Source organism: Tripterygium wilfordii, chromosome 18, assembly GCF_013401445.1.
Source record: "Tripterygium wilfordii isolate XIE 37 chromosome 18, ASM1340144v1, whole genome shotgun sequence".
NCBI classification, from domain to species: domain Eukaryota; kingdom Viridiplantae; phylum Streptophyta; class Magnoliopsida; order Celastrales; family Celastraceae; genus Tripterygium; species Tripterygium wilfordii.
In genome coordinates, this window is record NC_052249.1 from 8,491,160 (window position 1) to 8,505,543 (window position 14,384).

Below are 14,384 nucleotides of genomic sequence, written 5' to 3' on the forward strand. Positions count from 1 at the left end.
TATATATATGTATATTTATGTGTATATATATAAACTGTGTGCAATGCGTGTGCATATATACATATATATATAGAGGAATTCTCCTATAAATACTCAAAGTAAAGACTTAAAATAAGTACAGCTTTTTAACCGTTGATTTAAAACATGTGGGATTCAAAACAATGGGTCCCATTAGTCATTTCACTTAAATCAATGGTCAAAAAGCTGTTCTTATTTTAAATCCTTACTTTGAGTACTTATAGGAGAATTCCTATATATATATATATATATATGTATATGTATATGTATATATGTATGTATGTATGTATATATGTATATATATATATATACATACGTATAGTTAAGCTCGGCCCTCGGCCTGAGGCCCGACTCATTTGGGCCTGGGCTTCCATTTTCATCCCAAGCTCGAGCCCAACTGGAAGCCCGAATGGTAAATCCAGGCTTCAGCCTCATATTTTCGGGCCGACCCGACCTGGCTCGATGTCGAGCCCTAACGAGAGTCATGGTCGAGTCCATCCAACACATTGGCCCACGAGAGCCATGGTCAACAAGCTCAAAGCCCATACTGTGGGGAAGCTCTACAGTCAGCCTAATTGCAAAAGGATCAAGCTTGCCAACTCATTAGTAACGTGCTCATCACATGACCAGTGAGCCTATATATACTTGAGGTCTTAGCCTCATAAAGAATCAACTACTTGGTCTCTCTCTCTCTGAAATAGTATTTCACTTCTCTCACTAAATATCTTTCCATCGTTGACTGACTTGACCGTCGGAGCTTTTCTGAGGGCACCACACCGATGCCCTAGCTTCATGATTTACATTTGATGTGATCTTTGAGGGTTATCAAAGGCTCCGCTTGATACTTCTTTGATTCCAGATCTTCGGGTCTATAATGACATCGTGCAATGACTCCCTACCCCAAAGGCCCAAACCACACATAATAGATGATTATTTAGTTTTTATTTTTTATGAGGCTAGGACCTTGAGGTGCAGGGTTTCATTCTCACTAGACGGTTGAAATTTGGGTAGTTTTCATCTGCTGTGATGGCATTCATACCCCTCGGGTATGTGTGTGTGGTCTTATAGGCCTTTAAAAAAAAAAGAATATTTAGTTATTTGTAAAGTAATAATTGTTTTTTTTATAAAATTTACATTATGATTTATGTATGTATTGCACTTTTATCAATTTTTTTACATTCTACATGATCTGCACTATTAAATGCAGTGGGTGTGATGTTGCAAATTCAACGCATGGTTTCATTGGATGGTGGAGTTCAGGTGGAATGATTCCAGCCCCCACATACCAAGAAAGAAGGTTCACGTAAGTCCACGCGTTGTATTGATGTATCTCTGTCACCATTCTCTTGCACACTGTTATGCATGATAGTAACTCCCTAACCCTGATTAGGAAATGAACCGTTGCGACCAAAACCCTCGCCTCGTAACGGCTAGTTTAGATATTTAAAATGACATAAAAAAAAACTAGTCAAATACATCCCCCTCTCTCTACTAAATAATTTTTTTCTTCCATTCACTCTCGATTGAATTTTTGACTGAAGATTCTCTTCTTCGATCTCTGAGCCTTTCAATTCTTGTCAGATTACAAGTCCCGTCATGGATCTTGGGTGCTTGGACTTGGGTTGCATCTCTGTGTTGGATAAGAAATGTTCTGAGCCTGTTCTAGATTCTGAGAACAAAGAAAGCAATGCGAATGACTCGGGAAGCTCAGCTTCAAAGGCCGGAAAGGTGAGTTTTTCGTCTTCGATTTCAAGATTAGGATTCTTGTTGACACTTGCATGGTTTGAATTACACCGATTTTATAGATGTGTTTGATTTGGTTGAAAACCCTAGAAATTGAGTTCTTCTTCATTAATTCTCTATGGATTCTGCATTTTGTTGTCAATGCAGTGTTTGATTCGACTGAAAATCCAAAAGGGCAAAACCCTAGCAATTGAGTTCTTCAATTTGAAGTCCTATATAGATTCTGCATTTTGTAATCGCTGAAAGATATGTAATGCCTACTTTAACAGATAAATGACATCTACATATTATCATTTATCACATTCAGACTTTGAAATAATTGAATTGTAGTGCATTTACAGATTATTTCGTTTTGATTTTTTTCTTTAATATCTTTGTTGTTCGTTTTGGTGGTGGTGAGAATGCTGGACTTTTGGAGCGGTAGGTTGTGATTCATACGTTCTGAATTTCAGGGGAAATAAGTAGCTAAATGAAATTTGATGTTTGTTTGTTTCTTATGGAGTTAAATGAAATTTGATGTGATTGTGAAATCTATCAATTAAATCTAAATAAAAATTTCATGTTTCTTCTTCAGATGCAACGAAGCCAAAAACTTACATCAAACTAGCGAACTTAGACAATAAACCTTTAAAGTAACATAGATTAAGTGTCAGTAAATACTAATTTGCTTTTACGTCCGTATTCATCTCTTTTTTTGGTCAAGTCTAAAGAAAACTGAATTTGTTTAATAATCTGTACAAAGTTAATTTTTTCTTGAGTGAACAATAAAAAGTGCTGATATTTTTTGTGTCAGTAAATGCTAATTTGCCTATACGTCCATCCGTATTCATTTCTTTTTTCGGTCAAGTCTAAAGAAAACTGAATTTGTCTAATAATCTGTACAAAGATAATTTTTTCTCGAGTGAACAATAAAAAGTGCTGTTATTTTTTGTGCTTCAAATGATCTTTATGCAAACTGGATGAATTGCTTTGAACTCAATAAAATGGAGATGGACATATATGTTTTGTATTGCAGGTGTTCACCCCTACTATAACATTGCCTTTTAATCTAGTTTTGCATGGAGAAATATGCAGAATTCAATTTGAATATTGGATTACTCTGGATAATTTTGATCCTGTCTTATCTTTTGTTTTCATCAAATTTGCTTCATATAGTAGCCAAATTTAATGGGTTAAGTAATAATTAATATGTTTTCTGAATTTGGATAAAATTTCCAACAATTCCTGTACAACTTTGATGTTCTTTCCAAAGAAGCAGCCCTGTGGAAGTTATGGTTTCTAGTTGCTGTAAGGAACGAGGTTCATGTCTTTTCTTTTCAAATGAGATGCTGGAAGGGGTTGGATGTGGTGGGGAGTAAGAATGACAAGGTGCTATTCCAATGTGTGTTTTGTTTGACAATTCTGCTTCCTACACAGTCCTTTCCGCATATAATTTCACCTGGTCTTTTTAATGAGGTGAATGGCGTGTTGGATGCTAACATGCTCTATTGCATGTTCTCAACTTTTCCATTTCTGTATGCCAATGTGCGATCATCATAAGCTTTGATTGAACTGTTAGTGTTGTGGGTGGAAAGCAAAACATGCCACTCAAACATGGTGTATTTTTTAACCTTCATGAACAATTGTTGACTGATCCAATTTATTCTTTCTATAATGTTCTTTCATGCCTATTTTCTGTTAGTTGGTGACAGTAGTTGAAGGCAGCCACAACTGATCTGTGTTGAAATGCTGGTTTACATTAAACACAACATCTACGTCATTTTGCCAACCTTTTATTATTCATACATTCTTTCATTGAAGTTCTTTGATAGTCCAATTTTGGTTACTTTTTTTGTACATAATTCATGCATTCTTTCAATTGAGCTTCTTTGATAGTCCAATTTTGGTTACTTTTTTCGTACATAATTCATGCATTCTTTCAATTGAACTTCTTTGATAGTTTGATAGTCCAATTTGGTTCCTTTTTTTCTGCTTCAATTTACCCCAACTGTCTTTGCAATAGTGCAGAACAAATCCTTCAAAGAGGCAGGTCAATCAACACTGAATGCTCTTAACAAATTTACATCACAAATTAAAAAGCCTCCCCATCGAAGGAGTTCTCCCTTGAACTGGTTCCCTCGCAAAAAGGTTGATTCGTACTTAAAGAGGAAAATTAGAATGCTGCAGGTTTGACAATATATACTCAATCTTTGTATGGCTCTCTTTGTTTCTTTAAACCAAAGAACTTAATAAAAGAGAGAACAAACCATAATGTTTATCTGCCTATTTCAGGACGTAGATGGGATGAACTTGACTCTTGATGAGACCCTTGGTGATTCAAATCCACACTACTCAAGAGTACTCAGAGAAAAAATTGCTGCGAGAGATGCTGCACACAAGGCAATGGAGGCTCGAAAAGCTGCGTTGGTTGAAGCATCCTGGTGTCGAATTCTTCGGACAGCCAGGTGACTTTCTCAACGCATTAAGAACATGAGTGTATATGTATTTCTTTTTATTCATGCAAATTGTCCCTTCATCATTTTAGGATTCAAAGCAAAGAAGCAGAAGCAGAAGCCCTGCTGCTTAAAGCTGAGAAAACTGCTGCTGAAGCTTTTGAAGCAGCTACTGCTCTTGGAGTAATCATGTATGACATACCAAACTGCCCTAGGAATCCATGTCAAATAGAAACATCCTCTATCCATGGTGGGAGATCAACCACTCATACTGTTGCAGCATCTTTTGAAACTGCTTTTGATGTGGATAAAAAAGTATCCACTGCAGTCAAAGCAGCATTCATTAGGCTTGCACATTGCCCTTCTTTTCAGAAAGATGAATTTAAGGATCTGCTTTGGAAAATCAGTCAGAATCCAGATGCAAATTATCATAGTAATCAGGAAATTTCGGAATTTTCTTCAGAATGTGAGACAGAGTCTGGGTCAGAGTGCGAAACTATATCTCAAAATGATGATCTTAGCTCTCATGATGTGGATTTTAAGGTGCCAGCCCTAAATGAGAGACGGCGAAAGTACAAGAAGAGAAGACAGTCTTTGGAAAAATTAACTATGACGAAGCTTGTGGATATGATGCTTTTGAGGATTAAGTGTTTGCAAGAAGATGAACTTTCTTCTCTTGCCACTATAGTAGCCACTTGTGGTTTAAATACTGTCTTAGCTGAAGAAGAAAACTGCAAGCACCATGATGCCAATCACTCCTCTGCTCCAGCTCTTAACTTTCCTCGACGAATGTCTTCCTCTGGAGCAGGATTAACCAAAAACCTAAACCTTGAGCGTAGTGTGGATGGGCAGCAGGTAAGAAGGAAGCAAGTTGAGCCGGAACTCCCAAGCTTAGACAAGTTCTTGGTTAAGCACACAACAAAACTTGAAAGAGAGGTGCAAGAGGCAAAGAACAGCAGAAAGAATCAATTTAGGGAAGGAACTACTGATAACAAAGGTCAAACTGATGATGGAAAGGCCAGTTTGGTTAATAATAGAACTGCATCAGAGGCTATTCCAGACTTGGCAAGTATTCTCATGAAGCATTCATCTAAGTTTGAGAGAGAGATTAAAGAAGCAAAGAAGAATTCAGAGAAAGATTTTGAGATGAATCATTACAAGAAGCCTGCCAGAGAAACAACTTCATTTGAGGCATTATCTGACTCGGGATGTGTATTGATAAAGCGTCCTTCAAAACTTGAAAAGGAAGTTGAAGAGAGAAGGAATGATGGTCAGTCTGTTGAACAAAAATGGGGTAGAGCACAAAATAGGTTAGTCAATCGTAGAAAAGAAGATATTCCTGAAATTCCTAGCCTGGATAAGTTTCTGGTTAAACATGTTTCAAAACTTGAAAAAGAGGTACAAGAAGCAAGGAACCACGGGAAAATTGATTCGGAAAGAGAAGTCAGTGCTAATGAGTTGCTTGAAGTTGATTCGTCTACTTTAGTCTCAGCAACTCAGAAGAATGTGAACTCCTTTTCTGATATAGAATTAGCAGGGAAAGAGAATATTGACTTAAATAAGGAAGAGGGAAGAAATGACATTTCTAAAACGGAGAATGAAGAATGCACAATGAACTTGCAGCTGCCAGGGGAAAAAGTTGATCAGAATCAAGAGGCAATGCTTTCAACTCAGGCTGGAAAGAATGATGCAGGAGATGGCCTAGAGAATATCTTGGTCAAACCAGTGCACAGATTGAAAGCCTTGTCAATGGAAAGTGATCATGGAAATCACAGGCACCGAAAGAAAAATGTAAGAGGAAATACAGCCACTGACTGTGAGGGGTTGGACAAAATTTTAGTGAAACATGTTTCTAGGTTGCAGAAAGAGAAAATGAGGTTCAACTCGATGGAAGAAGAGATTAAGGTGAAGCGGAATGGCAATGTCGTACATTCACAGATGAATGAAGAAGGTAGTCTGGACCAAATATTGGTTAAACATAAACCAAAACTTGAACGAGAGAAGATGGCTGCTGCTCAGCAACCAAGAGATCAGATTAGACAATCCGTATCTCGTAGAGAAGCAAGGGAGAGAGAGTTGCAAGAGGCATGGGGAGGCTTGAGCTTGGGGAACTCAATCCGGCCACATCTTTCAAAACTTGAAAAGGATAAGGCGAGTTCTCTTATTATTTATTGTTTTTCTTTCTAGGATTGATCATGGAAACAAAACACCTACAAAAGAAAATTATCCTTATCTTTACATTTTTCAGGCTGCCTGGATTAAAGCTGAAGAAGAGGAAAGAAGGCTCATGAAGGAGGTGGTGTAACTATATTTCAACCTTTGTTACATTTCACATGGAGTTTCTGTCTCATCCTGATCTGGTCAATTAAGTCTACATCTACCTACCGATTTCAATTTAATTGAGATTGTCAATACCATTCATATTAGAGTAACCTCCTCATGCTGTATAGCTTGATTTTGCTGTGTGCTTGTTGTACACTTTGTTGAGGCTTGGATTTTCACACCAGTTATGTTCAACTCTGCAGCAACTCCCTTTTTATTTCTTTTTAATAGGATTAAGAAATGCTTACAACTGTCATACTCGCTTGGATACATTGAAAGGGAAGCTGCTGAACTAAAACTCCATTTCTCACAAGAACAAGGAGAACACACCCAAAAATAAACATGTCAAACTCCAAACTAAGCCTGAATCTTGTTATTGCATTGTTTGATGGATTTGGAGGAAAAGCTAATGGTGTGTACTGCAGTTGGAGCATAGGAGGAAAGTCTCATTTATGCTCTTCAATTTTTGGGTTGAGCATCCTGAGTTTCTGCCTTTGGTTCACTGGTTTTGGGAGTCTTGCATTCATGAGACTCCGATGTTTGTTAAACAGGCGCTAAAAGTTATCCATCTGCGGGCTTATAGTGACATTCCTGTCCCAGTGAATGATGCAAAGATTATTCGGGAGACTGCCATTGGAATATGGATGCTAATCCATCATCTGGTATCCTTCAACAGGAGGAGAAATCCTCCGCATTGAATTATAGGAAGCTGTTTAGGGAGGAAGAGGCATTTTACAAGCATAAGTCTCCTATTAGTTGGTTGTCCTTGGGTGACAATAATACCTGTTTTTTTTCCCCACAAATCTGTGTCTCATTGTCAAACTCAAAACCGTATTACTTCTCTTGTAGCCCCTGATGGCGGTGTTAATTATGATCCAGATGATATTGGCAGTATGATAGCAGGCTATTTTGAGGATTTTTGCTCAATTCTGACTCGATTTTAGTTACCCCTCCAAAATCTTTGTTCACTCACATTCTCCACTTCTTATCAAAGTTCTGGGTTGATTGAGGATGTTACTGATCCTAGGTCTGTTTGGTAGACAATTTTGATAGTGGCATATATTGTAGCATATATTATAGACAATATATGCTGATAGAAAATGGTAACATATATGGTTCCTGAAATGTTGGTAGGTGTTTGGTGCTATTTTTACTTATAGCATATATAGTGTTAAAATAGTTATGCTAAATTACGTGCGGGGGTATCATGCATTTAAGTTGTAATAAATTAAAATAAATAGAAAATAATTTATTATAATAATAAAAATTTAAATTAATTGAATAAAATAGAAATATAAGTTAGATATTTCTTTATTAGGTCTTTTATATGAAAACTAAAACTAACACCTACGTTGCCATCACTTTCGCTTTTGATAAGGCAATGAGAAATTAATATGGATTCCATATGCAGAGTTCAATTGCAGCCACTACAAATGTGTGAGCTGGAAATCTCAAACAGACGAATCTATTTCGGATCATTCATTCTCAAATGTGACTTCAATTACAGATCATTCATCCTCAAAGCCAAATCGATTTGTACGACGGTCGGCCATTGTAGATGCTGTGACGAAGCACTCGATGCTATGACAAAGGAGAACCCAGTGTTTTGCGAGAACGAGAGATGTCGATAGATCTGATTGAGAGAAGAAAAGGAAGGGAGAGGTCAAGAGAAGGTCCGGCCAAACATCGATGAGGAGAAGTTCTGGTCAGACTGCAACTCATCTTAAGGGAATCACAGGAAGAGAGAGGTGAAGAAAGAGGGTATTCAAGTCAATGCAGTATAAAATCAAGGGCATAACAAGAAAATGGTAGCAAAATTGTCTCAGAATTGTTCAACTTTGGACAATTTCAAAAGTGTCATAATATGGTCATAAAAGTGTATCGGGATTCGAGTCCGAAAGTTGTTGTTTGGTGCAGCTGAACAATATATGCTACTTTAACCATATATTGTGGTCCAAAATGGTTAACCAAACGGGCCCGTGACGTCTCTGAATGATTTTTGTCCCATCTCTTGCTTCAATACGGTTTACAAGTGCATAGTGCATTAGTAAAATCATGGCTTGAAGAATTAGGAGAGTGATTTCAGACCTAATTAGTCCAGCATATCTAAGAAAATATCCTGCTTTCTAAGGAACTTCTCAGGGACTATCATTTTGATTCCTTAACTCCCAAGGTCTCTCTTAAGGTGGACATTCGGAAGGCTTTTGACACCTTAAGATTGGAGTATATTATCATTGTTTTCATCCATTGGATTTGTACTTGTCTTTCCATGACGAAGTTCCCCTATTCCTGTGAATAGGGGTCTCTATGGTTTCTTCTCCTAGTCCAAAGGTGTTAGGCAAGGTGACTCGCTTTCACCTTACCTATTTGTTCTTGCTATGGAGGGTCTTAGTAGGTGATGAGGAAGGCCTCAACTCATCTGGATTATTTGTTAGGAAATTTACCCCAGACCCTCCTTAACAAATAATATCAACACGACAATAGAGAAATTGAAAACCGAGAAAAGCAACAATCAACAAAATACAAGAATATATGTGGAAAAACATCCAAGACCGGAGGAAAAAAAACACGACGTTGTCAAAACGACAACCAAGAGAAAATCTACTATGAAGAAAATTGTTACAACTACACACTCAATTTTCTCTCACCTTGAACCCAATTAAACCCTAAGAGATAAACCAAGAAATAAACCACAAAGTTTCCCCCAACCTTGCTCACTCTCTTTCTCTCTCCTAGCCGTCTCTCAAAACCTTGAGAAACTTATAATTGGAATTAGGGTTAAAGCCTAGAAACAAGTCCCCTATTTATACTAAAATAGTGCAGGCCCCCGACACCCGTCTTGACAGTTACTTATGCCGTCCGGACATCTAGTCTTTTTTTGGCCCACATTCACTTGTTTCCACACTTGACCATATTGCACTTACTGGACAACCTTCTTCGAGGAAAGATCTCCAGTAAGCCTCCTCTAGCTCTGCCACTTCACTTACTCACCTGAGAACACGTTACACCGCTGTAGACTTGACTCTACACTCGATTCGGCCCGAATATCAAATTTATGATCAAACCTAACATTACTGGCATTGTGACAAGCTTAGGCTTACTCATCTAATTTTGGTGACGATATTATGATCTTCAGCCATGGGGGCTCCACTGTTGTTCAGCTTATTCAAGAATTCTTTGACTTATTTGGCTTTTTCTCTGGTTTGGTAGTGAATCTATCTAAGAGCAATGTTTTCTTTTCAGGGTCTGATGATGTGACAAAGTAAGATGTTGCGCTAAAATCACCAATACCTATAAAATTATTATTACAAAAAATGACGAGGGAATAGAAAGGAGTGATTGGGAGCCGCCGTAGCCCAATTTTTGAGCCAATTTTTTTTCCTTAAAATTATGATTATATAGCATTAATTCTAACGAATACATATTTTTTATTCAAAATAAAAATTAAATTATTTTGAAAATGATATAAAATATTTTGAGTTTATGTCTAATTGTCCATAATTGTGATGTATTTTTTATGTTGAATTTCAATGGGACGGTTAAATACACCGTAGTTTTTGTTAATACAACACCATAAAATTTTTATAATTTGTGGACAATAATGTCCCTTTACAATATGACTAAAACGTACATACTCCTTTTGGTTCGGACTATCTTAGGCTTAGAATTTTTTGTCCATTTACCAGTAGTTAGCAAGTGGATAATTTGTGTCTCAGCACCTCAGTCAACAATCTATGTAAAATTCAATTCTAATAGGGAAGGCAACTTAGTGTATTTATGGGCGACTTCTTAGCTCTTTTCCTACTCTCGCAAGTGTTTAGTGGTTCTCCTACTTCACGTGGGTCCCGCACATATGAGTGTTTTTTACGAGTTTCTGCCTTTTTGAGTGATTTTCCTTCGTTGTTCATATTGCTTTGTAGAACAGCTGTCCTTTTTCTTCCCTTTGTGCGACACCTGTTCTTTTTCTTTCTTTGGGATGGACTTTGGGTTCTTCTCTGATCAGTGGTTATCTAGACTTCAATTCCTCAGTCGTGTTGTTTTTCAGTTGTCGATAGTTCGTTCATATCAAATTTTGGTGAAGACAAAGACGTGTCTATGGTAATTTCTCTTATTTTCTCTTATTATGTGTGATACTATTATTGATTGTTCCAAATCTCCCAATCTTTCAAACATGATGAGCTACAAAATTTGTTGTTTACCGCAGCAAGGTTTTCCCGTCTCTATCTCTCTCTTTTAAGGGTTTTAGCCTCTTCTTTCCCTCTCATGGCCATCCCCTGCTCCGCTTCTCTTGCAGACCCAACAGTCCCAGTCTTAGTTAGACCACAGTAGTATTAGAATTCCACTTCTCTTCGTGTGTTATACATATCCACAGGAAAACAAAATTGTCATGTAATTAATTAATTGTGGCTGTCAAAAAGTGCAAATCTTGAAATCCATATAATATATTTAACCTGGTTTGTTTAGAATGGCAGAGAAAGGAACAAACAATATATGAAATATCTTTGTGTGCCTCGTAATACTCCTACCTAGCTAGCTGACCATACGATTACATATCTTCTTTAAAACTAACCTAAAAAGTCCGCTTGACAAAATTCTCAGCACATTTGTTTTGCTGTCTCGCACTTGCAAGTTACAAAGAGCAATGCAGAAAGCGCGCTACATAAAATTTTTTATTTATAAGAGATGAGAATATTAATTATTTGTGTATTTATTGTGTTACATGGGTTGTTTGTGTAGGTTTTTGTCTGAAGTTTCATTTGTTGGTTCGCTTAGTGGCTACAGTGTTTGTGCCGGTAAGATTTTCTTCTCTTATGCATGTATTCCCTTTTCTTCCATGTTTTTTTTATGGAGTGATGAATTTTTTCCCATTTGGTGTTGTTGAAGTTGTGGCGTGTTGTGTCTGTTTGTGCTTGTGTTCCCTCATTCAACATTTTGGTTTGCATTAGTATGGAGGTTGGGGAGCGCAGTAAGATAAATAGGTCTAAACGGAGAAATTGGTGAACGAGTATTTGTTTAAGAGGAGAAAGATATCTACTTGGAGTTCTGTTCCTGGTGTTCACAATAACTCTGACTTAGTCTCTGACATAGCAACAAATGACCAAAACCTTGATTATGTCGTTGAAAATGATATTGTTATTCACTCTGGCAGCGAAGTTAATAAAATTTTGAATCTTGGCTTGCCAGACTTAACATGTCAATTTTGCAGTGCCATATTTTGGTATGCTGAGCGTGTTAAATCTAATTCTTTGCGTAGGCCAGTTTATAATAAATGTTGTCGAAGAGGGAAAATAAATCTGTCTTTGTTAAGATCAACACCTTTGTTGCTTGATAAATTGTTAGATTGCGAAGGGCCACCACGTAACAAGAAATTCCAAAAATATATTAGAATTTATAATTCGATGTTTGTGTTTACCTCTCTTGGTGGAAAGATTGATCGAACCACAAATGATTCTCAAGGACCTTTTGTTTTTAAGCTTGGTGGGCAAAGTTATCATCGAATTGGATCTTTGCTTCCTATGGATGGTGAAGCGCCAAAGTTTACTCAGTTGTACATACAAGACACTGACCATGAAGTTTTTGATAGGATGATGGTTGTCGGTTCTGATGATAATGATTCTATAGAAGGAGAAATTGTTAGGGAGTTAATGCATAGATTCATTTCAATTAAGATCCCAAATGAATCAACTGAGTCATTGATATTTGAGACAGTCAAAAAGTTTATGGTTCATGGTCCTTGTGGTGTGGCTAGACCTTCATCACCGTGTATGTCTGATGGACGATGCACCAAGCATTATCCAAAGTCTTTTCATCAGGAAACAATGACTGATGAAAATGGTTTTGCTCTGTATAGGCGCCGAGATGATGGAAAGACAATATTCAAAAATGGACATGCGTTGGACAATAGATTTATTGTTCTATATAACAAGGTTTTGTTGCTTCAATATCAAGCCCATGTTAATATTGAGCGGAGTAACAAATCTACAACTATTAAGTATCTTTTTAAGTATATAAATAAGGGACCAGATAGAAGCAGAGCAATGTTGGAAAAGGATGTTTTGCTGAATGCTCCAACTGAAGAAAGATGAACATGCATGGTTATTGACAAAATAAAGCATTATATGGATTGGAGATATTTAACAGCGTATGAATTAGTTTGACGCCTTTTTGAATACCATATTCATTTTAGACGTCCATCTGTTGAGCGGTTACCAATTCACCTACCTTTTCAGTAGAATATTTACTATGATGATCTTAGAAGTTTGTCAAGCATAATTCAACAACCAGATGTCGAGAAGACAATGTTGACGGAGTGGATGCGTACGAACCCTTTGAGTGAATCAACAAAGAACCTTACTTATAGTCCATTTCCTTCAGAATGGGTTTGGAATGCTAAATATAAGGAGTGGATTCCAAGGCAGCGAGGGCAATCAATTGACAAAATGTTTTATGTACACCCAAATTCGGGTGAATTATACTATCTTCGTTTGATGCTGAATGTGCACAAAGGTCCTACAAGTTATGTGGATATTAGAACGGTTGCAGGATTTGTTCATTCGACATTTCAATCTACTTGCATGGTACTTGGGATGCTTGGTAATGACAAAGAATAACATGATGTAATGGATGAAGCATATGTGCTTGCAACTGGGCCACAGTTGAGACAACTCTTTGTTACGTTGATTATTTTTCTATCATGTAAGTGACTCATTAAATCTATAAGATAAACATTGGATGAACTTTCAAGATGACATACTATATAAACTGAGGCACCAATTAAATTTGTCTTATTTGAATGTACCAGATGTTCAGCTAAAAAACCACATACTTTTAAGCTAGAAATGTTGTTCAATAAATCAGAGAGTTCTCTTGTTGAACATGAACTGCCTATGCCGAATGGACAACTCCTCGATGAATTAAATAATCGACTCCTCAGAGAAGAGATGAATTATGATATTAATCAGCTAAGACATGAGCGTAAAAATATGGGGAGACAATTAAATGAGGAACAGAGAGTGATATATGATGTGATAATAGATAAAGTCAATAACCAGGAAGGTGGTATATATTTTGTGTATGGGCATGGAGGAATTGGGAAAACTTACCTATACCAGACTACAATTGCAACTGTTAGATCTACTGGGAGAATCGTCCTAGCAATTGCTTCATCTGAAATATCCTCTCTTTTACTTTTGGGAGGTCGTATTGGGCACTCAAGATTCAAAATCCCTTTGCAAATTGATGAACAATCTGTTGGAGAAAAATTTTGACAATGTAGAATGTTGGAGAATTTTTGACAATTTAGATTTTGCTTCAAGGCACCAATTAACGCTTTTCTTAAAGTGTTATTTGCCTCCACCAATTGGTGTGCACAGGATAATAGCAAATATACTTCCAAGATACAATGAAGCACCATGTATTTAATGTTTTGATGTTCGGCCTTTGCACAAAGGAAGAACATCCAAGAAAGACCAAGAAAAACAGAATTTTAACAAGTGCTTGGAATTCTATTTTGCAAGGATAGAATCCAAGTTTGAGAGTTTTTGAGATGATTTTTAGATTGTAATGGAATGTCTTGGAATGATATATTTATAGAGAATAACACACCTTTTGGTAAAAGGTTATGTCCAAAAAGAAACACACCTTTTTGGTGTAGGGTTATGTCTAAAAAGAAAGATATCTCTTGTCAAAAGAAACACACCTCCTGTGAAGAGTTGTGTTCAAGAGAAGTGTTGTGTCCATTGGTATGAAACTACCAATGTAAAAATTTCTTTATTATTTTGAAAATATCTCAACACAATCAATATGTCATATTAAAAAGGTACTCAACTGGCAAAGTTAATAGCAAAGGCAAGTCTTATTGTTTGGGAT

General features: G+C 36.8%; 2 protein-coding genes across 4 annotated transcripts; both read left to right on the forward strand.

The window, feature by feature from the left end:
- Positions 1 to 1,488: 1,488 nt before the first annotated feature.
- Positions 1,489 to 6,717, forward strand: LOC119983784. 2 transcript variants are annotated; one of them, XM_038827509.1, is made up of 5 exons: positions 1,489 to 1,746; positions 3,769 to 3,927; positions 4,033 to 4,205; positions 4,286 to 6,344; positions 6,442 to 6,717. In XM_038827509.1, the coding sequence occupies exons 1-5, from the start codon at positions 1,615 to 1,617 to the stop codon at positions 6,496 to 6,498; spliced, it is 2,580 nt and encodes an 859-aa protein (XP_038683437.1). In that variant the 5' UTR covers positions 1,489 to 1,614; the 3' UTR covers positions 6,499 to 6,717. The 2 variants fall into 2 exon arrangements, with proteins under 2 accessions (XP_038683437.1, XP_038683438.1); XM_038827510.1 differs by having other exon boundaries at positions 1,615 to 1,746; positions 3,764 to 3,927.
- Positions 6,718 to 10,443: 3,726 nt separating this feature from the next.
- LOC119984775 lies at positions 10,444 to 13,230 on the forward strand. 2 transcript variants are annotated; one of them, XM_038828884.1, is made up of 3 exons: positions 10,444 to 10,613; positions 11,253 to 11,308; positions 12,367 to 13,230. In XM_038828884.1, exons 1-3 carry the CDS (start codon positions 10,492 to 10,494, stop codon positions 12,525 to 12,527), a joined length of 339 nt encoding a protein of 112 aa, XP_038684812.1. In that variant the 5' UTR covers positions 10,444 to 10,491; the 3' UTR covers positions 12,528 to 13,230. The 2 variants fall into 2 exon arrangements, with proteins under 2 accessions (XP_038684812.1, XP_038684811.1); XM_038828883.1 differs by having other exon boundaries at positions 11,253 to 13,230.
- The last annotated feature ends 1,154 nt before the right edge of the window (positions 13,231 to 14,384 follow it).

Excerpts from the sequence above, each read along its gene's own strand:
- LOC119983784 (XM_038827509.1), top strand. The coding sequence starts at position 1,615 with ATGGATCTTGGGTGCTTGGACTTGGGTTGCATCTCTGTGTTGGATAAG. Across the intron at positions 1,747-3,768 it reads CAGCTTCAAAGGCCGGAAAG|AACAAATCCTTCAAAGAGGC; the intron begins GTGAGTTTTTCG and ends GCAATAGTGCAG. Across the intron at positions 4,206-4,285 it reads CGAATTCTTCGGACAGCCAG|GATTCAAAGCAAAGAAGCAG; the intron begins GTGACTTTCTCA and ends TCATCATTTTAG.
- LOC119984775 (XM_038828883.1), top strand. The coding sequence starts at position 11,915 with ATGTTTGTGTTTACCTCTCTTGGTGGAAAGATTGATCGAACCACAAAT.